At 39.4% G+C, this 26,836-nt stretch overlaps 5 protein-coding genes across 8 annotated transcripts; 3 read left to right on the forward strand and 2 right to left on the reverse strand.

Moving 5' to 3' along the window:
• Positions 1 to 491: 491 nt before the first annotated feature.
• On the forward strand, positions 492 to 5,716 carry si:ch211-214j8.12 (uncharacterized protein LOC100000539 homolog). The gene is made up of 5 exons (XM_060884146.1): positions 492 to 753; positions 1,663 to 1,933; positions 2,044 to 2,210; positions 3,693 to 4,726; positions 4,817 to 5,716. Exons 2-5 carry the CDS (start codon positions 1,735 to 1,737, stop codon positions 5,178 to 5,180), a joined length of 1,764 nt encoding a protein of 587 aa, XP_060740129.1. The 5' UTR covers positions 492 to 753; positions 1,663 to 1,734; the 3' UTR covers positions 5,181 to 5,716.
• Positions 5,717 to 5,965: 249 nt separating this feature from the next.
• dhfr (dihydrofolate reductase) lies at positions 5,966 to 10,098 on the forward strand. The gene is made up of 6 exons (XM_060884153.1): positions 5,966 to 6,270; positions 6,855 to 6,904; positions 6,993 to 7,098; positions 7,232 to 7,358; positions 8,885 to 9,000; positions 9,615 to 10,098. The coding sequence occupies exons 1-6, from the start codon at positions 6,179 to 6,181 to the stop codon at positions 9,697 to 9,699; spliced, it is 576 nt and encodes a 191-aa protein (XP_060740136.1). The 5' UTR covers positions 5,966 to 6,178; the 3' UTR covers positions 9,700 to 10,098.
• Positions 10,099 to 11,111: 1,013 nt separating this feature from the next.
• On the forward strand, positions 11,112 to 15,108 carry ankrd34bb (ankyrin repeat domain 34Bb). Of its 2 annotated transcripts, XM_060884147.1 has the most exons (3): positions 11,112 to 11,439; positions 12,846 to 13,132; positions 13,533 to 15,108. In XM_060884147.1, exons 2-3 carry the CDS (start codon positions 12,891 to 12,893, stop codon positions 15,034 to 15,036), a joined length of 1,746 nt encoding a protein of 581 aa, XP_060740130.1. In that variant the 5' UTR covers positions 11,112 to 11,439; positions 12,846 to 12,890; the 3' UTR covers positions 15,037 to 15,108. The 2 variants fall into 2 exon arrangements, with proteins under 2 accessions (XP_060740130.1, XP_060740131.1); XM_060884148.1 differs by lacking the exon at positions 11,112 to 11,439 and having other exon boundaries at positions 12,885 to 12,947.
• A 109-nt stretch (positions 15,109 to 15,217) lies between these two features.
• fam151b (family with sequence similarity 151 member B) lies at positions 15,218 to 19,495 on the reverse strand. 3 transcript variants are annotated; one of them, XM_060884151.1, is made up of 6 exons: positions 19,305 to 19,495; positions 18,960 to 19,091; positions 17,994 to 18,153; positions 17,004 to 17,221; positions 16,560 to 16,695; positions 15,218 to 15,648 (listed from the first exon to the last, which is right to left on the reverse strand). In XM_060884151.1, exons 1-6 carry the CDS (start codon positions 19,417 to 19,419, stop codon positions 15,489 to 15,491), a joined length of 921 nt encoding a protein of 306 aa, XP_060740134.1. In that variant the 5' UTR covers positions 19,420 to 19,495; the 3' UTR covers positions 15,218 to 15,488. The 3 variants fall into 3 exon arrangements, with proteins under 3 accessions (XP_060740134.1, XP_060740133.1, XP_060740135.1); XM_060884150.1 differs by having other exon boundaries at positions 18,960 to 19,094; positions 19,305 to 19,494; XM_060884152.1 differs by lacking the exon at positions 19,305 to 19,495 and having other exon boundaries at positions 17,994 to 18,149; positions 18,952 to 19,066.
• A 158-nt stretch (positions 19,496 to 19,653) lies between these two features.
• ccdc125 (coiled-coil domain containing 125) lies at positions 19,654 to 26,750 on the reverse strand. The gene is made up of 12 exons (XM_060884149.1): positions 26,419 to 26,750; positions 25,095 to 25,394; positions 24,516 to 24,574; positions 23,712 to 23,798; positions 23,523 to 23,600; positions 23,280 to 23,365; positions 23,058 to 23,140; positions 22,844 to 22,956; positions 21,897 to 22,004; positions 21,695 to 21,833; positions 20,938 to 21,050; positions 19,654 to 20,715 (listed from the first exon to the last, which is right to left on the reverse strand). The coding sequence occupies exons 2-12, from the start codon at positions 25,366 to 25,368 to the stop codon at positions 20,443 to 20,445; spliced, it is 1,413 nt and encodes a 470-aa protein (XP_060740132.1). The 5' UTR covers positions 25,369 to 25,394; positions 26,419 to 26,750; the 3' UTR covers positions 19,654 to 20,442.
• Positions 26,751 to 26,836: the final 86 nt, after the last annotated feature.

Consider the following 26,836-nt stretch of genomic DNA (forward strand, 5'->3'; position numbering starts at 1 on the left):
GGAAACATTACATGAGAAAAATAAGTGACAAATATCTTCACTTTCTTTTTTACAGAAGGTACATATATCAGCTACATCACAAAATGTAGACAAAAATGCATTACAAGGGTATATATTATGCAAAATTTTGAAGTGCACTACTTTCACTTTATTCGGTATGCAGTATTTATATGGTAATAACCATGTTTTCCTCCATTTAATGTTATCTATTTTAGAACTCCAAAAAAATTTCCCTTTTGGAGAAATTGAGTTTCGAGATTGAAAAAGTTGACGAATACATTTATTATTACAATCTTTACTTAAAAGCGAGACACCTCCCAAAAATAACTGTGAAAGTTGTTTTGTGCATGACTCATGGGTAAGGGACTTGGAGTTTAAGTTTGGTCTTAATTCGGGGTCAGTAAAGACGTCAGTGAATCCTCTCACACGGTGATTGGACGATAAGAATGAAGGATTAGCCAATCACTGAAAACTAGGCAGTATTCACGGAATATGGGTAGGACAAAAAATTAGGTGTTTATTCAGACAGGGTGCGTTGTCAAAGTCCTTCCTGTATTTGATCGGAACCGAGAGCGCGTGCAGACATCAGGGTGTTACGTTTCGAAATAAGACGCGTCCAAAAACGGTTATTAACGTTTTACTGAATTTAGTGCAGAAGTCGTTCATGTTTACATGTACAATTTTGTGTCTCGTTACTATGAAGGAGTCATTATAAATCTCACCGCTTCTCCGTAACACCGATGAACAAACCGGGTGAGATTCTCATTTTTAACTCCACTTATGTGACTATTAGAACGAACACCGCTTTTATTTAAGTAGCTGTGAATAGAAGAATAGCACACTTTACTTTTCTAACACCCTTACTCTCCACACTTTACTATTTAAACACCCTTACTCTCCACACTTTACTATTTAAACACCCTTACTCTCCACACTTTACTATTTAAACACCCTTACTCTCCACACTTTACTATTTAAACACTCTTACTCTCCACACTTTACTATTTAAACACCCTTACTCTCCACACTTTACTATTTAAACACCCTTACTCTCCACACTTTACTATTTAAACACCCTTACTCTCCACACTTTACTATTTAAACACCCTTACTCTCCACACTTTACTATTTAAACACCCTTACTCTCCACACTTTACTATTTAAACACCCTTAATCTCCACACTTTACTATTTAAACACCCTTACTCTCCACACTTTACTATTTAAACACCCTTAATCTCCACACTTTACTATTTAAACACCCTTACTCTCCACACTTTACTATTTAAACACCCTTACTCTCCACACTTTACTATTTAAACACCCTTACTCTCCACACTTTACTATTTAAACACCCTTAATCTCCACACTTTACTATTTAAAACACCCTTACTCTCCACACTTTACTATTTAAACACTCTTACTCTCCACACTTTACTATTTAAAACACCCTTACTCTCCACACTTTACTATTTAAACACTCTTACTCTCCACACTTTACTATTTAAAACACCCTTACTCTACACACTGTTACTGTTTTAGTATTTATTTTAATGGTTGGTACACTTCAGTGTTTTAGTGCCCTTACTCTGTACACTTCAGTGTTTTAGTGCCCTTACCCTGTACACTACAGTGTGTTAGTAAATTTTTCTCACTTATTCAGAGTCCTCAGGGTGAGAAGTGAGCGATTCCTCTGTTCCGTCAGGCTGAGGTCAGAACATAAAGAGAGTTGGAGATGGAGCGAAGGAGGATGATTAAAAAATATTACCAGTGTCAGTGTGATGAGGAAGAGGAGGATGAGCCTTTATCACTGCAGCGTCTGTGTCTCTTCAGCCTGGCGGAGAACATGAAGGACATTTGGACACAGGATTACGCTCACAAATACATGGATCAGTACTTCTTCCGATACATCATGGGGCCCTTCAGCCTTCTGCGTATGTATCTGTGTGTGTTACACTACATTGCAATGTCTAGCACAGTGCTGTAAAATCAGTGGGTTTTTCGAACACTGTTCTTGTTGTCAATGTATTGTTGTGGTTTACAGCAGGAGATCTGATCCAGGAGCTGCTGTGTATTCTGTCTCAGAGGAAGCTGCTGTCTCGTGCTGCTCTTCATCTCCTCCTGCTACCACAATTACACACACTCTCACTGTCACAGTCCTATAACCTCGTCACTGCAAATCTGTGCAGCCTGATCACTTTGCGCTGTCAGGTAACACACACACAGGTTATAAAAGGTTTCTGACTTCCATTTTTATAGCCCTAGAACAAAACAAGTTGTTTTCAAAAAGTTTATAAGAGCTACATACAGTATCTCACAGAAGTCAGTACAAACCTCCTATGTTTTTAAATATTTTATTATATCATTTCATGTGACAACACTGAAGAAATGACACTTTGCTTTTTGCAAGTTTTTTTTGTAAAGTAGTGAGTGTAAGGCTTGTATAACAACACACTGCCATTAATGTCTAAACCGCTGGCCACAAAATTAAGTACACCCCTAAGTGAAAATGACCCAATTGTTCCCAAAGTGTCAATATTTTGTGTTGCCACCATTATTTTTCAGCACTGTCTTACCCTCTTGGGAATGGAGTTAACTAGAGTGTTGCAGGTTGCCACTGGAGTGGAGTCCTCTGCCATTCCTTCATGTTAGAGACCTTGTGCTTCTCCACCTTCCGTTTGAGGATTCCCCACAGATGCTCAATAGGGTTTAGGTCTGGAGACATGCTTGGCCAGTCAATCACCTTTACCCTCAGCTCCTTTAGCAAGGAATTGGCCGTCTTGGAGGTGTGTATGGGGTCGTTATCATATTGGAATACTGCCCTGCGGCCCAGGGAGGGGATCATGCTCTGCTTCAGTATGTCACAGTACATGTTGGCATTCATGGTTCCCTCAATGATCTGTAGCTCCCCAGTGCAGGAAGCAACCATGACATTCCCACCACACATGCTTGACACCATCTGAACCGAATACGTTTATCTTGGTCTCATCAGACCTCAGGACATGGTTCCAGTAATACATGTCCTTAGTCTGCTTGTCTTCAGCAAACTGTTTGCAGGCTTTCTTGTCCATCATCATTAGATGATGCTTCCTTCTGAGACAACAGCTATGCAGACCAATTTGATTCAGTGTGCGGCATATGGTCTGAGCACTGACTGTGCTGCAGCTCAGTTTCAGGGTCTTGGCAAGCTTCTTATAGCCTACACCATCTTTATGTAGAAACAATTATTTTTTTCAGATCCTCAGAGAGTTCTTTGCCATGAGGTGCCACATTGAACTTCCAGTGACCAGTATGAGAGTGTGAGAGCGATAACACCAAATTTAACATACCTGCTCCCCTTTCACACCTGAGACCTTGTACCACTAATGAGTCACATGACACCGGGGAGAGAAAGTGGCTAATTGGGCCCAATTTGGACAGTTTCACCTAGGGGTGTACTCACTTTTGTGGCCAGCAGTTTAGACATTAATGGCTGTGTGTTGAGTAATTTTGATGGGACAAAAAGTTTACACTGTTAATACAAGCTGTACACTGTCTACATTGTAGCAAAGTGTCATTTCTTCAGTGTTGTCACATGAAAAGATATAATAAAATATTTACAAAAATGTGAGGGGTGTACTCACTTCCGTGAGATACTGTATCTGCAGAATCAGTTTGTCCTCCACTGTCTCTTTATCGCTGTCCTGTTCTCAGTCTCTGAAGTGTTTAGATCTGAGTGGAGCACAGAACGTCTCCTCCGCAGCTCTGTGCTCCCTCCTTGGCAAACTGCCCTGTCTTTACTCGCTTTCACTGGCTGGAACTTTTTGTGATGGTGCTGTGATTGCTACGCTGGCTCGACACTGCTCACTACTTCAGCACCTCGATGTTTCTCGGTGCCTTCACCTTCCCCCGGGTGCCCTGCTTCCCCTGACACTGGAAGGACCTAAATGTCTCACCAGCCTGCTGGCTATGGATATCGGATTAGGACAGCATGAGGATGATGGACCAGCTTCTGCTGCCTTCCTCCTGCTCGGCATGTCCTGTTTACAGCGTCTGGCAATGGAGGGTCTCGGACAGGCTTGTGTGATTATTAAGAAAGGGGATTTTGCTGTGACTGATGGCTTTTCCACCCGAAACGGGGTGTCTTGTCTTACAGAATTATGGCAAGCGATAGTTCAGAAAAAAGAACTGAGAGGCCTTGATGAGGATGGACTTACTCTAGAGGAGAAAACAGACAGATCGTTGAGTTTAGATGAAGACAGAAGAACAGCCGCACCAAGGGGAAGGTTTAAATTACGTCTCCGGGAGGTGCAGGGACTGAATCTCAACAGTCTGGATGCTGTCAGCAGCTTGTGCCCTGATGTTCACTCACTATCTCTAAACTGCCAAAATCAAGGCGATGATGATGATGATGAAGTTTCCTCCCAGAGCATACGTTTGACTCGATGCTTGACTGAGTGGTCCGGTCAGCTGCACTTCCTCTCCCTGCAGTTCTCAGGTTCACTCTCAGAACTGGTTCCTCCTCTACAGGTTTGCGGTTCTACTCTCTGCTCCCTCACACTGGAGGGGGTCCAAGCTGATGGGAACCCGTCGCTCATTGCACTCCTGCGTGCCTGCTCTAAACTCACTGCTCTTACACTCCACATTGACCCTCCACGTTCCAACCAGGAAGAGGAGGATGATGGTGATGAACATGTAGAAGACTGGGATTTACCATGTCTTGCACACCTTCGCACTTTAACACTAATGTAAGCTGTGCTACATACACTAAATTTGTATCACTACATTATATCTGTATTCTGTTTTGATGTTTAAACCTTTGCTTGCACTGTTTTCAGATTCTCCTTGGAGGAGAGACATTGGAAGCCCTTGCTGTGCTGGACGTCCCTAAAGGGGGTGCTGTGGTCCTTGCTGAGAGGCTCTGTGCAGCTCCACACACTGGCTCTGATCGCTGTTCCGTGCCGCCTCGATCCAGTGTTCAGGCTGGTCCTGGATCGTCACGCCGAACCATTGCGATGTCTCAGACAAGTCAGCCTGCAGCGCTCAGACGTCACCATGGAAACGACGATGCGACTTGTAGACTGCTGTCATCGCTTGATCACTCTGGATGTGAGCAAATGCTGGTCACTGACCAGGCGCAATATCACTAAATTACAGAGACAGGCCAGGAGGTGCCATAAACTCCACATTACATGGACATGAAGTACACTATACATAAATAAATGATCCGGGTTAACATAGAAAGTCAGAATTTTAAATCAGCTCATTTTACATAGAGTTTTTTGCTGAAAATGCTGTTTGTTTTTTGAACATACCAAACACTAGAATTTTAAAGTAAAACCCAATCTCTTCTCAGATGTATAACCTCAGTGTGTCTTGCTGTTTACAGTCAGCCAAACTGTGATATCTGTTTACTTTTGATTTGATTTTGAGTGTACAATACAACATGAATTGAGATGATTTTCATTTTAAGACGGTCTTTTTTTTCCATAAATCATCTTTTAAAATTCATTTATCTAATTAATTATATAGTATATTACTTGTTTCCAATGTTTTAAGGCAAAACAAACTTGGGTGACTGTGTTGGTTAAATGTTTGTTATAGTACCAAGTACTATATAAATGTTTGTTATACTTGACTATAACGAGATTTATGATATTTTAATGTTCAGTCATATGCATTTTTAGACCTCACTTTAACAATGGCTGCATACAATAAAGTCACACAAACAGCTCAAACACTCCTGATTTTCAGCCTCCAAAGCTACAGTAAAGGTTTTACATCACCAATTTTTACGACATCTGCACTACAGGTTCTCTCTTAATTTAAAAACTGGCTTGAATCTAATCTTTGTCGTATGAACATGATGATGGTTTATATTTGGAAAAACAGCATACGGTGCACTTTAAGTTAAATAACTACTCAGGTTTAAAACCGTGTTGTTATATCAGTGTACCTTTAGGAGGCACTGTGAGCTTTATAATCCCTCAGTGGGTGTGGCTTTTCATATTATTTTGTCGTTTATTGGTTGGTTTCTACGTAATTTCCGCGTTGTAAACTTTGGCGGGAACTCGATGTCCAGCGTGACTTAGCTTAATTCTCTATAAGGTATTTGAACTTTGAACCTTTGGTAGGTTTGGTGTCGATAGTGAACCGTCTCAGCTAAAAAGAAAAGAAAAGAAAAGAAAAGAGAAGAAAAAATGAGTCGCAGGCTGAACTGTATCGTTGCGGTTTGCCCCGACATGGGCATCGGGAAAAATGGAAATCTGCCCTGGCACCCGATAAGACTGAGGTAAAACAAAACGGCTGCATCCCAAACGGCTACGTTTGGTAAACACAGTGAACTCTGTATGCAGCAGGACGCACACTCAGTAGTGCACTGAGGCAGAAAGTCGTTTGGGATTCAGCCGACACTTTACATTGATCTGTGCACGAGCTCACTTTGATTAACTAGTTGGATAGACAATGTTTATTCAAACTATTTTTAGGGCATTTAATAGTCATTTTCAGAAGCTGTTTTATATATAACGTTCTGTTCGTGTGTTTTATCATTGTAGTTATATGGATTATAGCATTATGGATTAGCCTGTAGATTTATCAGCATTTAGCAACAACTCCGTCACGAGGCTGTTATGTGACCGATTAACCCCAGATTTGTATTGTTTGTATTATTTATCTGTGTGTATTTTTATGCATATGTATTTAATGCTAATTTTGGAGTGAAAATCCTTAATAAAAAGATCATTATCTTTGTTTTTGACCCTGTTATTTGTTAATTTTTTATGTAAATAGAAAAGTCCAGTTATAAGCACTGAAATTCATGAATATTGTTTTCTTAGCATTTAGCTGTATAGTTTTACTGTCTTGTGTTTGCAGTAATGAGTTCAAGCACTTTCAGAAGATGACCATGACTCCTAGTGTAGAAGGTAAATTAAAACCTCAACCGCCGCCTTCACATCTTTAAGTTTACCAAATGCCCAGTGTGTGTATTTGTGTGTATCAATGATGCGACAGGTAAAAAGAATGTGGTCATTATGGGCAGGAAGACATGGTTCTCAATACCGCCACAGAACCGGCCTCTCAAGAATAGAATCAACATAGTCCTAAGCCGAGAACTCAAGTAAGAACATTTTGAATTTACTGGGTTCTCCACTGAAGGTACTGGGATCATATGTATGAGATCATATACACTTTACTTAAACAATATGTTGATGTGATGGGTTTTTTTTACTCACATAATTTGTTTGTTTTAGGACTGCTCCTGACGGAGCACACTATCTAGCCCCTGACTTTACCTCTGCACTACATCTACTGGAGAATCCAGAGCTTGATACACAAGCAGATCTAGTGTGGATCATTGGTGGGAGCTCACTGTACAAGGTCACATACACACCACCACTAAAACTGCCACTGCTACACAAATACTGTCAGCTGTTCAACTTTCCTCACATAAACATCATCAGCAAGCATGTCCCAAACTCCAATACCAACATTAGTGCCTCACCATCTTCATTTCCATTTTGTGGAAACACACAAACTACTTAACCACAATATATGTACTGTGTAGTTGTACATGGAACGTGTATGAAATTACACACCCTAATGAATATTTCAAATAATTGACATACAGTGCATTTGTTCACTGTGAATGTGTCACAAATCACACCCTGGTCACTAATTGGGTCACATGAGCACCACAATAATCTTTCTCCTAGTGAGGACGTCTCCCAAACTACACCCACGTCTCAAATGTGTTTGCCATTATAAACCTCTGACTGCTATAGATGTCTCAGATCATACCATGGTCACTAAATAGGTCAGAAACATGAAAAGTGATCAAGTCTTAAACAACATACCCTAATTACTTCAGGAGTGTTAAACCTCACCCCTAATTTACTAGTAGATATAAACAGCATCCCAAATAAATCCTAGTCACTGTATATCACTTCAGTGTGTATGTGTCCAAAAACCATACTCTATAAATGATGAGTCATCTTTAAATGGTTTGCAGTAGGTCTTTAAATACTATCTAATTGCTTATTGAGAATTTCTACTTTAAATGACTTTCTTTTTCTTGCCTGCAGGATATTTTATTTCGTGTGTCTGAACAGCACTTTAGATTAACCACAGAAATAAAGTAATTCTAACTAGTTACTTCACAAAGACACTGAGGTGGAAAATAAATTGTCTGAGCTCGTCTCCGTGTCTGTGGTTTTAGTGCATTGTATGGCACTAAAGGTTCTAACTGTAAACACACACACAATGCCGCATGTTTCTTGCAGTCTCTCGGCTTTCTCAGTTCAGTTGGCATGGCAACGGTGATGCTCAAGGACGCTTTTTACAAAGCCCGCTTCTTTCTCCATGGTACTGTTGTACATTTCCCCTTCTCCTCCCTCGGCCTCTCTTTATCCCTGAGACACTTCTTGTGGACTGTTTTTCAGCTCACTGCATTCAATACTGCTCCTGGGGAATATCTGCCTTTTTTGTTTATCTATGAATGATATTTACAGTGAGTGGAGGGGGATATTAATATTTCTATCAAAAATATAAATATTTGGTCATCTCCACTATACCCAATGCATATGATATACTGTATATTAACAGACATGTATGCTAAGAAGCTACTAGATATGACATAAGATGTTTATTTAAACACAGAATAATTTGTTTCACAATGTAAATGAGGTAAAATATCAAAACAAAAATATCAAATCAACTGCTTACAATTAGAAATAGTAGTTGTGATATGGTTTATTAATATATTGTCATCATACTGTCATTTCCCAGCTTATACCCACATAAGCAATAATAACAATGAATTGAAGGGCATACTTTGTATTCAGAGAGAATAAGAGGCCTGTTAATTTTTGTGAGTTTCTTATATTTGTGAAATGTCGTTTCTGCAGGAGGCAATGGAGAACTCGGCGCTCCGGCATGTGTTTGTAACGAGAATCTTGAAGCACTTTGACTGCGACACCTTCATTTCTAGCATCGATCTAGACAAGTTCAGGCTCCTCCCTGAGTGAGTGAAACAGTCACGTGTCCAGTTTCTGATTGGCTGATGAAACACAAATATTGAAATCATGTCAAAATTGTCACTGTGTACATCACAAGAACAGTAGGACCTTGTACATCTGAGACAGCTAACAGAGGCTCTAGTAAAGTCTTGAAAGGCTCTTGCATAACACGGAAGAGACCTGAGGTTTTACCGTTGAAATTGTTCCACTCAGACACCCATTTGAAGTGCACTCAGAAAAACACTGAGAGGATAACGTGCCTTTATAGTTATGTCTTTGAACAAACTGTGCATTCTTGTGTACATATGCATCTGTTTGTGTGAGCTGTTGAGTTGCACTGCTTAATTTTTAATCCGATGTGTACACATTTCAAACTCAAACACAACAGTCAGCTGCAGTCTCAGTCTCTCTAAAGAATTCACTCTAAAGAAGCCCACTGGTTCTTGTGGAAAATATCTGTAAGCCCTTATCTTCATGGCAACCGTTTTTCTACTTATTGCCTTAGAAGTGAGGCAGAACACAATAAGTTTTTCTCTAGTCATGATGCTTTTTTTTTTCCTACCCACCAGAACTCAGAGCTTCACGTGTCACCTGTTTCTCTTGGCATTTCTTTGTGCAGGTTCCCCGGAGTGCCGGCAGGGTTACAGGAGGAAAATGGGCTGCAGTACGTATTTGAAGTGTATGAGAGAGTGGAACAGAGATGAGTGGTGCTGAAAGACCTTACACACCTGCTTAATACTGAAATGTGTGTGAGACGACAGCATTTGCTCATAGGCACTATTTCTGTAGACAAGTAATGTTAAGACCTGAAATTACATCTTGGTAATTCTCTGAAATCAAAATTAAAATGATTTAAATGCTGTTCCAGCCAATAATATGGACAGGTTTTAACAATTTAAAAGCCTTATCGTCTGTGCCTTTCATCCTTGCTTTTTTGTGTCCCTGCACTCATCTCCATTGTGTGTGTGTGTGTGTGTGTGTGTGTGATCCCACCCCACATGGCAAGTCCTTGCTCGTCTCATAAATATGCATTCCATCTTTGGTCTCTAGTGAAAATGTGCTTTGGTTGAATAAAATACTTTATTGAACACACACTCATTAAATGCTCACGTTTCCTCTCTGTATTAATGCCCCAACCCTTTATACATCCTTCTTAATAAAAGCCAAAGGCTGCAATCTGCTTTCAACCTTGGAGGCTGATTGGTAACAACTCCCAGCAGGAGGTTAACGCCAAGCTGGAAATTAGTGTGATCGGCAGCCCAGTCCCCTCTCTAGCACCCTCCGATCTCCCCCTCCCTTACTCCTTCAGTGACACTTAAACTTCATTTTAGATGGAAACATTGGATAAACTAGGTTCCATCTACATCATTTGCATAAATATACACCCAAGATGAAGTGCTGCTAACTATAGTGTTTATTATATTGTACCTGTTTTATAGAGCTATGAATATGAAGATCTATGGAAAACACACAACGTGACATAAGTAATGGTGAAATTTTGGTGGGGAATTCTTTAGAGTTTTTCTGGTATGTTGCTTATCAAATAGATTCAAACCTCGATCTGAAATCCAAAAATCAAAACCAGCAAAAGATTAAATAGCCTGATATTTTACCCAGGCAAACTGCCAGGAATTCAGTCTCCCTTTTTTTATCCCTTAACAAAGAATATAAAACAATTGTCTTGCACAAAATTATCAATGTATCTGAAAGTTTTATATTTTTATATTCCTTGAGTGTTCAAACAGGCATCCTGGAAGCGCTGCCCCTTCATTAATGTGAAATAAAATCAATCAATGAATGTTAGTCTTTAACTAACATGAAACAAGTTTATAGTTAATATTATTTAGCCAAGATTGTAGGGAAACTTTCTGTGCTGCCATTTTTTAATGATCATTTTGGAGGTGAACTGTAGAAATGATAAACTTTTTTATAGTATAATGACTCAACAATACTTTTTATTTTCTTCTCCCTTTTTTTTTTTTTTACGTCACGGTGATGCAAGCACACTGCTGTGGCCTTTAGGTCAGGGACACAGTGACAGTGGAACTGTGTTGGTTGTGGGGGCGGAATACCTACAAGCTCTGCCACCTCATTCACATCCAAATAATAACCCGATTCTGTGTTGACGCTCAATATGCGAAAGCCGCCGTCACATCGCTACGTTGTTCCTGTCTCTCTCTCACGCACATGCTGTACTGTAAGGTACCGCCTGCCTCCAGACCTGAGAGCTCACACACCTGTTCTCTCTCTAGCTCCTCTCTCTAGCTTCACTCTCCCTTTCTCTTACACACATTCACATGCTCCCAGATTCATTTATCTGCCACTTGTTGACTCTTCGTTTCGTTTGATCTGGTGTATTGGATAACGCTCGGCCTTTTCACTACAGTGAAAAACCTCCTTGAACCAAACCTGTTTGAGGACTGAAGATCTGCATGAAACAAGAGGTACAGTAAGCTCATACTTTATTTCTCTCATATGTAGGGAATCTTGCTCTATGTAGCTTATTAGGTATTGGATTTGTCATGGTTAAGTTTAGCTGCTGATAAAATAGTACATTAGTACAAAATATAAATGTGTTAGCAGATACAAATAGAGAAAGTAAATATATAGTGTCCTATAGTTTCAACTGAAGTGCAATATAACAAAACTAATCCAGTCCTTGCCCGATTGAAAAGCATTAAATAGTTCAATATACATAGGTCTGACCTTTGCACTTTATAAAGCCATTTATAAAGCCCTGATTAATAGGCACAAAAGAATTACAAATGCTCAATGTAGCCAACTGCGATATCTAGCATGAATCAACATTCTGCACATGTGCGTCAAGTGGTCTGTTTAGTTGTTCCACTTGTGTTTCAATCTCGAGCCCTGATCTGCCTAGTGATGCTTGTTTGTTCCATGCTCTTCAGTGCTAGAGAGAGAGGGAGAGAGAGAGGAGTCATTAAGGATTCTCTCTGTTCAGGAGACTGATTGAAGGCCCAGAGAAGAGCTCACAAAGCATACCGGGGCTATAAATGCCATCCCAGGGGTGCACAGCGTTAGGAGCCAAAGCTTAGGTGTCCTACCGGTGGAGGGTCTGTGCTCCAATCAAGGGGGTTGCACATGTAATTTAATCAGCTCATATTTTTATTTCATACACACTATATGCTGATAAATTTGGGCATGATGTAATTAGTTTCCAGACAAGGTGCAAAATAATCTGTGATTAAATGTACATGGTTTAGATATCAGTGCTTCTTACATAAATGAAATTTATGTGCTGAGACACCTATTGAGCTTACATTTAAAATAACAAAAATGCAGTTCTCATTTCATGAAAGTAAAATGCGACAGACTTAGAAGTTGCTTTTAGATTTGAGGACAAGGCCATAAACACAATAGACTCCATCAGTGAGAAGTTTAATCCTTTCAACAACTCAGCATGCTTTCTTCCCCATTTTGCTCTTAGCAAATGCAGACTGATCGACCATTTTACAGTCTGAAATGATTGCAGGATAAAATGGATATCCACCTACTTTTCCATTATTATTTTTTAAAGCCAGAACATTCACATCCTAAAATATATAGAGACTTATGTGAATGGATTAGACAACAGAGAACTTGCATATTTATAATGTACTATTTTGACATACTCTTTACTGCTTTTTACTGCTCCATTAGAAGGCATAAGCTTATGTATGCTGTGTAAGCTAGCATGCTCTTTTAAGGAAAATGCCAATCCAGAAAAATTACATAACTAGCAATTAATGAAAATTATAATCCATTTTGCATGGTTTAATATTCAAGTACATACTTTAATACATAATAAACATTAGAACTAAATGCTTGACTATTTGTCTTCCACTGGCAGCTCTCCAAAGCTCAAGCACCCTCCAATGTGTCCATGAGTCCTTGAATGATTGAGCCACCTTCCTATCTGAAACAGCAAGAGATAATGGAGGATTCCACAGAGGTGTGGACTGATGGCAACTCCCTTCTAAAGGCGGTTTATCTCTGCCGTTTGCGGCTAACACGTCTGCTCCTGGAAGGTGGGGCTTATATTAATGAGAGCAATGAACGTGGAGAAACACCACTGATGATTGCCTGCAAAACTCATCATACTGATGCTCAGAGTGTGCCCAAACACAAAATTGTCAGGTACTCCTTGATCAAGTGTCTGACTGTATGACACAATTAATTGCCATTTGCAAACACCACTGAACTGACCACTGTCGGACCCAGGTTTAAGCGTTACTGGGTATACTAGCAATGAGTATATTTTTTAGGGTTGCCTCATTGAAGATTGAAGGTCTCTATTGGTGGGCCAAATAATTAGTATAGTTGAGTCTCTTAACTCACAGCTAGGAAGCCACATAAGCAGTACACTGACTATAGTTTGCTTTGGTGATATTCTGGCTGTCCTAGCATTCAGGTATCATCTTAATATCACATGGTTTAATAACTGAATCAGGTAGCTTACTCAAGGACTGGGTAGTGAAATTTTAATTGTTTTAAATGTAAGAATTTCTAGTCAAATTGTAATTCCGTTGTTTCACAGGTATCTGCTAGAGAATGGTGCTGACCCAAATATCCAGGACAAATTGGGTAAGACTGCTCTAATGCATGCCTGTGTGGAGCGAGCTGGGGAGGAGGTTTTGTCCCAGCTGCTGTCCAGTGGAGCTGACCTGAGTTTAGAGGACCACTCTGGTTCCTCCGCATTAGTGTATGCTGTTAATGCTGGTGATAAGGAAGCTCTGCGAGTGTTGCTAGATGCCTATAAGGCCAAAGGCAAGGAGGTCATTATTATTACCACAGATAAACTCCCCTCTGGCAGACAAATGACCAAACAGTATCTCAATGTCCCTCCACCACCAGATTTGGAAGATCGGTTGCATTGTGTTCCTGCTGTTTGCATGTCACCCTCAGAAATTAAACTCTCACCTTCTCATGTCTCCTCTTATTCAAACCTGTCACCAAATGCCCATTTACACCTGGCAGAAAACCAACCAAAGGGTTCTACCTCTGCAAGCCCTGCTAATTCAAGGGCAGGATCACCTACACAGGCACCAAGTCCATTGCAAGCAGCTGGCATAGCCAAGCTTCTTCATCTTCAAAGGCTACATTCAGAGCCATGGCTAAAGATCCCACCATCCCTGTTGCTCCAGCAAAGCAAGGCCTCATCATTCACAGAGGAGCTCCTAGACATCACCCCTGAAGAAGAGCTCTCTTTTGGCTTTAACAGCCATCGTCGTTTGTCTCAAAGAGCACCACCAGTTGCGCGTCATCAAAGCATAGATGCCACTGGTCTGTTCAAAGTCTTGGACAAACCAACTGAAGCAGAGAAAGATCAAAAAAAGGAGGAAAAGTGGCTAAGCAGGAAAATGTCCAATGATGGTGCTTCACTGCCACATTCTGCCTCACACCAGAACCTGCTTAAAGAAGCCTCAGGTAGCGAGACCATTCCTATGGATAAAGACCCAGACTGCCTGCCTAACCTGGCTGTGTCCAGCCTGCAGGATGTAGTGCGTCGCCGCAACATTGGGATGGATCACTACAGCTCAGACTCCCAGCTACCTCAGTTTGGGAGTCCACACTCAGACGAGCATAACAAAGCTGGCACGGTGGGAGGAGGGGGAGCAGAAAAGCGTAAGCTAGTTTACAGCCGATCCTCCACCCTGTCTGGCTCAAGGGAGTCTTTGGAAAGCATAGTCCAAAGGAGAAGCCCAGCAATGATGGAACGTAGAGGATCTGGGGCTCTTCTGTTGGATCATATCGCACAGACAAGGCCAGGCTACCTGCCACCACTAAACCCACATGTGCCCATTCCAGATATCAAAGTTAACATCACCAGCACTGGCCTTGATCGGGGACCCAAACCTGCTCTGTCCACTGCAGCTGGAATTGTAACCATACCTGTTGCTCCTGGACAAAAGCATTTTGTGCCCTGTGCTCCTAGCCTTCCACGAGACCAGAAGACCAAAAAGACTCTCCTGAGAAGACATTCCATGCAAACAGAGCAGATTAAGCGCCTAGCCAATTTTGGGGAGATTTTTGGACAATAAAGTGCATTAATGTACATTTGTACATTGATGGATCAGTCAATGTTCACATGAAGAAAATGGTGTGTGAATATTTATTCTGGTTAATCAAACACTGGGTAAAATATTTGTTCTATGTTCACTATTAAACAGTACAGGAGAAAAAGAACAGCCAAAAAATAAATAAATACTCTGACACTGAAAATAAAAAAAAAACAGTGAATAATCTTTAATTCAATATGGATTTCACTACATTGTACAACGCTGATTTGTAGATATGCCACTACTATATGGTGCATTCAAACTTTAAAAATGCATTTACCTTTTGTGGTTTATGTAATAGTGTTTGTACTTGAGCTGCTTTTTGTGGATGATTCATCTAAACACAGATGTATGATTTTGGCTTCAACCTACATTCCTCATTTCCTCTACCCAAGTTACTGGACTGTACTGGAATGGAAATCTTAGCTCTGCTCTCATTGTGACATGGTATACCCAGGTAAGCTTTTAAACTTTGTCATCTGATTCTCTAAGAGATCATAGTAGATTCTGGACTTGCTGAAGTTTTGCCGGTAGAGTAACAGATTCTCCACGTTCAGCACATCACTCTGGCCTGTCCATATGGTCAGTGTGTATCTGAGAGAGACAGACATTAAGTGGGAAAATGTTACATCTTGCTATAATAAATTATTTTCTCAAAGCCAGTGGACTGCGTATTGGGATCAGCAGCATCAAAACATTGTTTTGTACTAAGGCGACCACTTTAGATTTAATTAATTTAATTTCAAACCCTAGTCCATGTGCATCCTTAGTTGACTGAAGAAGAAATAACCACATCATGACCTGCCTCAAGATGTTCTTAATACAGTACCAAATGAATCAAATTCTGAGCAAGATTTCATTATATATCTGCCAAACAAAGTCCAAATGATTTTGTTCTCTCAATATTTTGACAGAACATTAATTGTATGGGACACCTACTGAAGTTTCTGAATACATTAGTCTGCATTATTGTTCTGTTAAGTCTGTTCAAAAGATGCCAAAAATTTACCAACACATTCAGAAGTGCCAATATGAAAAGACTTTGTTAAACACATCAGTGTTTGGTAATAGACTTGCTAATAGAGTATTTCTTGTGCAGATATAATGAAGGACAGCATTAATTTGCACAGTCAGAGCAAAAACCAAAGAGAGAAAGCAGACCTCTGAAGTGCACTAGACCTAGAAAGGGGAGATAAGTCTCCCTCTGTATGAGATCCTCTTCCCCACTTTTGCAATGCACCTTTCAGCTCAGTGGCAGGCTTCTATCCTGGTGGCAAACAAGTACATCTAGGGGCCATGGACCAAATTACAACCAATTGTGTGGCAAAGGCATTCTGATTAACTGTTTTTGTTACACAACACGAATCCAATCAAGCAGGCAATCTATAGTTCAGTGCTAACAGGTGCTTAAGAAGCAAACATGCTGCAGCACAGCCTTAATTGTCTTTGGTATGCTGAATACTGATGTGCTGCTGAGACTGACACACTGAAATGAAAAGTCCCACCTGTCTGACTGCTGCAAGAGCCACTGAAACTGAACAAAGGACTGGGGTAAAAGAGCAGCTCGCACTGGAAATGTCACAGGCTGTGTCAGGTTCTTACACACCGCCTCCATTTGCTGAACCATCTCCCAGCTGTAACCTTAGAATATAGGATACAAAAAAAGTCATGGTGAAGTGCAACATCAGTTATTATTAAATACAAAGTCAGTGAAGAACTCATTTGGTCTCATTAAGATTAGTCCTTTAATAATGGCATTAATCAGAAAACAGGACATGAAAACACCATAAAAGGTTAAATGGTTCAACATCCAAGGAATATTTAAAGGAAAAGTTCAATAGACCTTAAAACACTGTTTTCAGCAGAACTGTAAATTTGTACACTAAAACAATTTAAATTAATAACTTTTCAAGAAAAACTGCCACCCAGAACAAAGAGGCATGTTTTACCTGGGTTGTCTGTATTGGGAGACCACCCTGTGGTCCAGCCCAAAGAAAGCACATCACCTTCTGCTTTCATAGCCACTGTTTGTAAAAAGGCCTGGGCATCTAATGGTGTGGCCATGCCTCCCGGGCCTGGAAGGATGTCTGCATTGATCCACACAGGTCCCTTCAGCTGATCTCGAACCTTGTCCAGAAGTGCCATTGACTCCCCCACTGCTTCTAGGCTACAGAGAACAAAGAAACTGAGATGGATGGAACTTGATTTCTTTGCCATGCTCTGAATTAAGACCGATTTATACGTCTTTGTCCAGGCACAAGTATTCATGCTTACATGTAAAGTACAGTAAGCATGTCCTCTAGGAGGCACTGAAAGTGTTTTAACCCCTCAGGTTGCGCAGTATGAGTGGCTTTTCTATCAAAGCATGAAACTATTGTTGAAATCTACAGTTTTAATAAAAATCACTGAATTAAATTGTAAACATTATTATTTTCAGTAAATCGCTCTGGTTTATGCACCAGTCTGAGAAAGTAAGACATTGAATATGTCTATAATCAATACAAGCTGGATGCAATGAGGGAGAATTTTCTTTTTTATACTGTGTTGTTTCATGTTTTAATGTTTGTTTTACAAGTATACTTTGAACAGAGTTACTTGAATAAAAACTACTTGATTAAATCTGCAGAGGTAATGTCTCAACATCTCACCAAACCAGATTTAGTTTTAGTGTTTGCTCATGGAGGACTGTATGTTAGAATCTGTCTTTGTGACACATTTACTCAAGAGCACCACAAGACAAATACACAAATATTCATTAATGCAGATGTAAAAAATGTAAAAAAAAAAAAAAAAAAAAGTAAATTATGAAGCAGCTAAGATCGAATTCTGGCAAGAAATAAGTAATGCAGCATACAGCTTAGAATTGTATTCTTGTGTGAAATGACACCTGAGACATACAATATTTGCAACCAACTATATTGATATTAGAATTCTCCAACCTTTTAAAGTCCAGTTTGATCCCTTTTTCTGAGTTCACCACCATTGCCAGCCAGTCTCGCAGTGTGATGTCACTGTCATTATCCGGAGGATGTGCCATTATGGGTTCCCTTGGGTCACGACCCCGGAGAAGTACATCGGCTTCAATCATTTGTGAGCTATCTTACATGTAAATGATAAAGAAAGAGCACACTTCAGGACCTAATCCAACAATACGACAACCAAAATCATATCTATTCAGGAATAAACAAGTACAAAGGATTGGTAGTTCATAAGCAAACATACGTTAAATCAAGAATGGGATCGATTCAGTATCACTGGTGTTTGATGACTTTTGAGAACTTTAGAGACATTATTAGGAAAAAGGGATTCTAAAGGATTTTTGAGCAGATATTAGTGACTGTCCTGCCCTATGGCTCTCCAGCTCACGTCACAGCTGCTGGTTATGGGGAGTTAAGGGAGAAGGTTCACGAGACCATGTTACCAATCACTGATCACCACTACACATTGTTTCTTAAAGGTCTTCAGAAAGTCTATTTTTTGTTCTTCATGGAACATGTTTTGCTATGCAAATTACCATGATGGATAGAAAGTAGCCCATGAACTTACCTGGTGATTTCTAGTGACTTTTTGAACGTTTTTCTAACTAGATTTTATTACAATTTAAGCCTCTTTAATAACTTTGTTTTAAAACAAATCTAGATGTTCCTTATCCACACTAGCAACTTGAAATTAGAATATTTTCTCAATACTTTAATAGTTGAGATGCTTGTGAATAAGTTACCCATTATTATTATTACCCCTGAAAATAATTGCAATATTTCTGGCTAGTGAGGTTGTTGACCGGATTATACTTTTATTTACAAAAGAAAATAGTGATGATAAAACAATAAAACTTTCAATGTACACCCTCGAGTAAGAACATTTAAAAAATAACTTTTAGGTGTGTGTATAATGTACATTGTGACCTTGGAGTGCTTCAGTGATCTTGTCCTTGCTGTTGGCTGCATGATACCACTGGACATCTGCAGCATTGTGGTCCTTTAAAGCGCCCTTGTTGAGGAAGTAGTCCAGAGTTTGGTCAGTCATGGATCCTGCGGCTGCTGAAAAGGTTGGTGTTGGGTTGTTTATGACACTTTTCAGCATGCGAAGGAAAAAAGGTGCACACAGTATCGGTCTGACATTGATTAGTAATATCCTTGGTTAGTAATAATGCAATGTCCACTGGCTCAGAAGCTTTGTAGTGCAAAAAGAAATTTCACAACAGTTTCTGAGATTCCGGAAAATAAGCGATAGTTAGTTTAATAACGAACCTGTGGAACTTGACGTCTCTTCAGAACTCCTAAAGGAGATGGTCCATGTCACAATTACAACGGTGACCAAGGCTAACGCACAATAACGGCTCAAACAGAGTTTGTTTAACCTCATTAGTAAAATATCGAACTAAACGTAAACAAAACATTTCATTCACAATTCCGCACGGACAGAATTAAGCGCGCACACTTCCGGTGTGCTGCAGCGTAAACAGAGATGTAGAATAATTGTAAAAGCTTTGGGTTTTTATACATTAGCCTCAATCGTTTGAATTGATTTTAAAACTCAAATCGCATATTTTAAAAAAGTTTATTTTGTGTTTCAGAGTACATAAAGTAATTGATCAGGCACACAAACATCTTTTAAATTCTCTGGTTTATGGTTCTACAGACAGGAGCGGAATCAAAACAGTAACTGTAACTGTTTTAACAGTAAAAGTAACTTTTACTAGAATTTTTTTAAATACATTTTTCCCTGAGTATTTTTTTTTAATTCAATTAAATAACTATCTTTTTCTAACAAGAAATTTCTAACATTTAGTCTTTTACATCTAAATCTCAAAAGGACTTTTCATTTCTTGTCTACCAACTGACTAAACTCTATACATCCAAAGAGAGGACACATTTTCATTGCATTTGATTAACATTTTAATTGAAGGCAGCCAATCATCTGTTAAAACATTTACATTCTACTTTTTAAAACTTTAGCACTATAAAAGAATCAACTTTTCAAATACATTTTGAGATACTTCCACTTTCATTTAGCAAGATTTCTACTTTCAGATATCATTTCTATACTTTTCCACACCCTTGTTATCTGACCCAAAAAAAAAAATCATTAAAATGGCTCAAAATATGTTAAGATCTGATTAGCGCAAGAGAGCAGGATCAAAATAAAGATGAAAAATGTGCTAGACAAAATGGCTAAAACAAACAATGCCTCATAAACAATAGTAGTCATTTCCTAATAACTAAAATATCATTTTGTGGCTTATGACATTCCAGCATACAGAAAGTTCATTACATTTTTCATAGAAAATATACTTAATCCTTGCAGAAACTCTCCACAAACTGCAAACTTGGGGATTTTTGATCAAATTTTGTAAGTGAATGTCTTGATCTCTTTTCCTCCTCCTGTTTACCCCTCTTCCTCATTTTGTTCAACTGCCACGATAGTCTTCTCTTCATGATTATCCATGACCCCTGGTCGTTTATCACATGAACATGACAGATGATCAGCTTTAGCGTCCACTGTGCATCTGGATCTGTCCAATTTAAATTCAGCCCCATTGTGTGGTGTGTCCAGGTCTTTGAGCTGTGCCTGAACACGTTTTTCCAGGTCCTCGTATCTCTGCGCTAACATGTAGCTGACCTTCCTCTGATGGGCCAAGGCCTCCTCTTTATCACTCAGCTGAAACACACAATAAACATTGCTCTTGTGTTTAATCTAACCCTGTTTCATGTTTGGGTTTGTTCATAGAAATGAGTTCTCTCTCGATGCTAATTCATTTTTCTCTCTCTTTTATATACACTCACACATGAACAGCAAGCTTGTGTCTGTAAATGTTCCAGAAAATAATGCAGATGACAAGAAATTTTAGGGTGTGTTCCATGTTATGGATGGAATACACACCAGATCGAGCAGTAGCTGGAGGTTTTTTTTTGGGTTGCTCAGGACATTTCCTTCTCTGAGAGACGGCAGAAATCTCCTCATCGCCTGAGTCACGCCAGCCGAACCTTGCATCCCTGTGACGTAAAGGTACAGTAGTATGACTGTGATTTCTGAAGGTCACTGAAAAGTGTATATAGTTAGTATTAAATGTTGTGCCGTTATAATAAAATAAATCAGTAACAGTAAGGTGTGATGAAGCAGAGCTAGAGTTAGCATCTGAAAGTTGAATATTTTCCTATAACATGTTCTGAAGTGTTTTATACTACTGATTACAAATTTCTATTTATTTAAAAATGCCACATTACACTTTTATCCATTTATGAGTTATCTACAGTGCTGTGGAGTGTCCATTATACAACGTAGTTACTGTTTTCACGTGATATAGCAGCTATAAATATTAGTTCAGCCTCTTTCTTTCTCGCTTCTGAGAAACCACAACATATAAAACTCTTCTTTCCTGAAGATGTTAGAAAACACAGCTTTACCTCTGACTGTTACCAAGGTCTGACACTGGAGACACCTTCCATAAATGATACAGTACATAAACATCTTAAAGAAAACGTCACCATAGTGTCACCAAGACTTACAGCTACAGTTAGACCTGTGGTTATATTACAGTAAACAACGGCTTACACAACACAATATCAATTTTTAAAAACTTGGTGGTGAGAAATTCTTTGGTACAGGGGTGTGTGTGTGTGGTTCTTAGTAACTACACCTCTCTCTCGTGTGTATGTATCACTCTCTGCCAGCTGCAATACTTTCTCGCTTCCTCTCCTCAGTTGCTGCTCGAAAGCAATGCGGAACGCGTCCACCATCACGTACGCTTCATCCTTTCTCCTCCTCTGAAGCTCCAGCTACACAAACACACTTTAATATGTGTAGAAAAGCATTGAAAAAACCTAGACTCACTTACACACCTCTTGTTTTAGCTGAAGGACTTGTTTGCGGCTTGCAGCTGCACTCTTCGCACAGGAACATGGCTCTCCTGCACCGGAGCTGCATTTACACGCCCCATACACAGCCAGCTGAGAAACACACAATACACCTTTAGCACTTACATCACTTTCTCTCCATCTCTCTACCTGTCTAAGCATCCATCAGTCCACAAGTGCAAGAATAAGAAACCCAGATAAAGGAATGGATAGAAAAGGAAAATCAGCAGGAAAATGTGTGGGCATAGAGGGATAGAGAGAACTATGGATGGAGGACAGACAACCATCTAACAATCAACCTGCATCCATCTTACACAATCCATCCATCCATCCATGCATATAAATAAATCCATCCATCCATGCGTCTATAAATCCATCTATTCATTCTGCCATCCTTCCATCCACTTCACTGTAAATTCTTTTAACTACCCATTCTTCACTCTAGCTATGAGTTGATACAGTTCCATTATTTATCTCTTTCCACAAATTTATCACATATGCTTGAAATCTTTCTATTAATGTTTATATATCATTCATATATCTATCCTTCCATTCAACCTTCTGTTTATCCACCATATTATATCTTTGAAATCCAGCCGTTGTTCTATCCATAATTATTTTTTACCCACCCTCTAATCACCCACTTTCTTTTTGCCTATTCAACAAACTTTGAATCTAACTACAATTATAAACATAGTGGCCATTATGACTCTTCTAGGTTTTTATGATTCTTAACAGCATCCATAATTCTAGCTATCCATCTACATCCATCTATCCTTTCAACCACTAGGTAGCTATACATCCAACCAACCAACCATCCAACAAGGTTCCAATCTATCTTATCTTCCAAATCTTAAAATCAATCCATCCATCCATCCATCTATACAGCACAGGCCAAGCTATGGTTCCACTCATCTCTCTGTACTTGGTACCTCCAGTGCAGTTCCCTCTCTACTTTGGCTGCAAGGCGGTTGGGTCTTCTGGAAGTCTCTTCTCTCCTGAGCACTCAGTAGGCCCAGGAGCTCCAGACACTGCTGACTCAATGCTAGTACACACACAAACACACACAAACACACACAAACAATGAGCAATAAACTTGATTATAATCAGATCCTTTGCAGCAATGTCATCTTTCTCTACACTTACACATGTTCTCGTTCTGCAGCTCCTGGAACTGTTCTAGTTTCTCATCAAGATCTTTGCTCAAGGCCTCGTTCTCTGCACACACCCTGTTATACACTTACATTTTAATTAAAATTTTTTAACCGAGTCCATGTGTTGGGAAAGCAAAAATATACTTTGAACCACAAAGCCATCAACTCCTAATAGTGGTTTACAATTTTATTCTCATGATGTGTAAATTCTTACCTGTTATATTTCAGCTCCCAAGCCTGCTCTAAGTTCTTAAACTGAACCTGGTTGAAGGTGATCTCCCACTGCAATGCGTTCACCTCCTGTTCATGAAGAGTTCACAGATATCACGTATTAGTTATGCTCTTCCAGCACCGCAGCAAAAACAAAAGTCTCCCACTCTGTACACACTCCTCCCTCTGTGTAATGGAAGTGATACACATTTTCCAGTCCAGCAAAAGTAACTAACATGTAAGTCACCTTCTCCAAAGCTTTGGTTCGCTCTTCACTCTTCTGCAGCAGGATCTTGGTGTGACTTGTTGCTTTATCTAATATGGCCTTTTGGGTAAAACAAAACAAAAAATATTGCTCAAAATGCTATATAATGTATCTAATATTATATAGTCACAACACACTGGATGATGAAGAGAGCATCCGATTGTTAATTACTTGTCCTTGAAGGATTCTCAGTGCTTCATGTTTGCCTTCAAGATGTCGATGTGTCACTTCTAGTTCTGTCTTCAACAGCTCCACTTCCTATAAGGCAGAAAAAATGACAATGAAGTGTGTAACATGATATCACATGCTGTAAAAAAAAAAAAAACTCATGCCTTTCTCCACTCGAGACACTTTGTAGGGTTTTTCTTAATGTTCTCAGTTCTCTATTACACTTTCATTCTTTTTCTTTAAAGCCTTTGCATCCTGGTTTCCTTGTATTTCCTTGTTTGGACTTATCCCAACTAGTTGTTTGCACAGCTAACTTTATTCTCGGATTTATTACCATGTAAGTTGAGCATTATGGGTAATATCTCCTGGCCCCTGAGACTGCTCTGCCATGCTGGCCATTCCTCAAATTTGGTGTTTAGGACAAAGCAAATAATTGAACTAAACTGCATGTTCAATTCAAATCAGTGCCCTGTGAATGATTTCCCCTATCACTTATTTACATTCACACCTGAACACACACACAGTACTCAGCAGGTTGTGTGTCCATGTCCAAAAATGTGCCAGTTAATAACAGACATAGAACAGCTTGTGAGAGCTCAGCCATTAAGGTTGTCTTCTATTAACTAGAAGCTTCCCAGATGCGAGCCACTCAATTGCTTATCTCGGTGATTGGAGTAGATTCTGCTTCACTTTGGCCAAAGATTATTTTGAAAGAATAAAATGTAAATGTAGATTCAGATCTAAGCACTTTGGTGCTAAAGGCAACGTGAGATCGTAAACACTTGCAGTGTGAATGTGTCGTTGTACCTCTGTGACTTCCTGCAGTCTCCTCTGCAATGATTCACTGGACTCACCGGCATTGATCTCTGTCAAAAAATAAGAATTAACTAATAATTATAATCTGTTTATTAATACTGTGGAAAAGTTATAGCTTCAGGATAGTTTTGCTGAAGGCTTCGGTGCTTTGACAAAGCTGTGAGAAACACCACTCGCTCACAAAGGACCTTTTGTTATGGCTCAAACACACCAAAGTCAACAAGATCTTATAGCCTAGAACAGGACACAGACAGGAAGTGACAGCGTCCCTCTGGCTCTCATTTTAGATGCTGGTTTATGACCAAGTAATGAGACTGACTACATTATCATGATCAAACGTTTACATTTAGGGCAACAGATTCAGGAAAGAATGGAATTCTTCTCCAAAGAATGGAGCAAGAAGCCTTTGTTTGAGATTCCTCAGTTCTGTGTCAGTTGTATCGTAGGACAAACATACAGCAAATATAAACAGGTTAAAGCACTTGTGTTTTCAATGCAGTTCTATAAGTCTTCAGAGAGAAGAGTTGATACCAATGCCATTATGGCTGTTTTCAGGTGATTTAGACTGACCTGGCTCTCTGATCCTCCACTGAGAGATCCGCTCTGCCTCCAGCTCCTTTCTAAAAGCGCTATACATTGCACTGCATGATGTCCAGGAGAAAGAGTCATAATTTCTCTCACTGCCATATTTAGAGGGTTTCATGTTGGGTGGCAGATCCACAAAGTCCCATGACTGACGGTTCCCACCTATAGACTGGCTGCCATCCCCTAGATCTCCCTCAGTCATGTCGTCTTCTGCTGACTGATCCGTGGTACTCACTTCTTCCCTGTTTGTGTGCATCATTTCCAGCTCGACCTGGAGTCAATGCCCTAAAATACAAGTTCAATCAATTTTCTAAAATCCCATATTTTTGTTTTCATTTTAACAGTGTGCCTATAATCCAAAAACACCTGTACCGTTCCTCTCTACAGTTTCCTGCTAACACAATGTTCTCTAATACAATAACAGTAGTAATATTCACATTCCATGTTCATGGTTGTATATTATTTGATAACACACCTGTGACTGTTCATTGTTTTCTCATAAATAGAAAGTTCTCATGCTTTGAAGCGCAAGTGATATTGAACTCCACCAGAACCGATGCTGGTGTGGCCAGAACATCAAACTAACAAGCTAATGGATTAAAAATGAATAAGGAAAAGGAACTAACTTTGTGGAGTAATTTGTTTTCATAGCAAACTATAAATGGATTTTAAATATATGGGATATTCTTTGATAAATGTAAAATATTGTAATTGTTGGAAAATAGCTGTGGTTCAAGAGGAATAACTCGGAACATTTGTGGAAGTGCTGTGGAAAAACAAATGAGGAGCTTTTCAGTGGTAGCAAATCAGTAAAACCGTGCTGTTGTTGATTCTGTATCTAAAGTAGTAGAACATTTTGTACATTACATACTTAATAATTCATAATTCATAAAACTATATTATTATTATTATTAAACTAATAATTCAAAAAATTAGTTTTATAATTAATACAAAAAACATCCTTTATTGCACTCTTTGGCTGGTTAATAGTGTAAGCTTCCTAAAAAGGTTCTCTTTGTATTTTTTTTCTTGTTTTTTTTCTCACAGTTTTCATTTATTAGCACAAACATTACTTCTAACCAAAAAATAAATAAATAAAGCAGTTTGTGTCGAAATTCTGGGAAACTTTGGTGTTTCAGGTGAAGTGTGTGGAGCTGCTACTTTAAGCGCCGTCGGTTTAGAAAAGTTCGCAGAGGTCGATGCCAAAACAAACATCTCTTTATATGACTATGAGTAAAAGTTCAGCTAGTAATTTGGCCTGAAAATTCGCGTTAGATTCGGAAACATCGGAAGAAAGCACTGAACTCACCTATAGCCCGAACACCTGTCCGAAAAGCAGAGGAAAATGAACGGTGGCGGAAATAATAAAGCATCTAACGATGGCATAAGGTTTATTCAGTGAAGATTACAGGGTGTAAACATCCACACAGGTGTGTCACACACTTCCAGCCCGAGCTTTAACACCAGGCTGCGACTAAAGCGGATCTAATGGAGCTGCAAGTGTTTTTTTTTTTCTTCCTGCATCCGTGAAATGCTTTAAAGGCGGATTACAACAGTTTCACCTGAAAGGATACAACATCTACACAATTTATAATTTATTAACACTATTCTGGTGCTTTTTTTGTTTGTTTCTTAAGTAAAATGCTGCGCAAAAATACATTCAATCAAAAAACTTTAGCGGTAAAAAAAAGGTACATCTGTCCTGTGTCGTTTTCGAACGAGTCAGC

The sequence above is a fragment of the Tachysurus vachellii genome, chromosome 12, assembly GCF_030014155.1.
Source record: "Tachysurus vachellii isolate PV-2020 chromosome 12, HZAU_Pvac_v1, whole genome shotgun sequence".
Classification (NCBI taxonomy): Eukaryota; Metazoa; Chordata; class Actinopteri; order Siluriformes; family Bagridae; genus Tachysurus; species Tachysurus vachellii.

Coding starts and splice junctions, on each gene's coding strand:
- dhfr (XM_060884153.1), top strand. CDS start 6,179: ATGAGTCGCAGGCTGAACTGTATCGTTGCGGTTTGCCCCGACATGGGC. Junction 6,271..6,854: donor TGGCACCCGATAAGACTGAG/GTAAAACAAAAC, acceptor TTGTGTTTGCAG/TAATGAGTTCAAGCACTTTC. Junction 9,001..9,614: donor AAGTTCAGGCTCCTCCCTGA/GTGAGTGAAACA, acceptor TTCTTTGTGCAG/GTTCCCCGGAGTGCCGGCAG.
- fam151b (XM_060884150.1), bottom strand. CDS start 19,419: ATGAGGTTAAACAAACTCTGTTTGAGCCGTTATTGTGCGTTAGCCTTG. Junction 16,696..17,003: donor TCCCAATACAGACAACCCAG/GTAAAACATGCC, acceptor CTATATTCTAAG/GTTACAGCTGGGAGATGGTT. Junction 15,649..16,559: donor CTCTTGCAGCAGTCAGACAG/GTGGGACTTTTC, acceptor TGTCTCTCTCAG/ATACACACTGACCATATGGA.
- si:ch211-214j8.12 (XM_060884146.1), top strand. CDS start 1,735: ATGGAGCGAAGGAGGATGATTAAAAAATATTACCAGTGTCAGTGTGAT. Junction 2,211..3,692: donor TGATCACTTTGCGCTGTCAG/GTAACACACACA, acceptor TCCTGTTCTCAG/TCTCTGAAGTGTTTAGATCT. Junction 4,727..4,816: donor CTTCGCACTTTAACACTAAT/GTAAGCTGTGCT, acceptor CACTGTTTTCAG/ATTCTCCTTGGAGGAGAGAC.
- ccdc125 (XM_060884149.1), bottom strand. CDS start 25,368: ATGATGCACACAAACAGGGAAGAAGTGAGTACCACGGATCAGTCAGCA. Junction 21,834..21,896: donor TCCTTCAGCTAAAACAAGAG/GTGTGTAAGTGA, acceptor GTGTTTGTGTAG/CTGGAGCTTCAGAGGAGGAG. Junction 21,051..21,694: donor TACATACACACGAGAGAGAG/GTGTAGTTACTA, acceptor TTTACGTCACAG/GGATGCAAGGTTCGGCTGGC.
- ankrd34bb (XM_060884147.1), top strand. CDS start 12,891: ATGATTGAGCCACCTTCCTATCTGAAACAGCAAGAGATAATGGAGGAT. Junction 13,133..13,532: donor CCCAAACACAAAATTGTCAG/GTACTCCTTGAT, acceptor GTTGTTTCACAG/GTATCTGCTAGAGAATGGTG.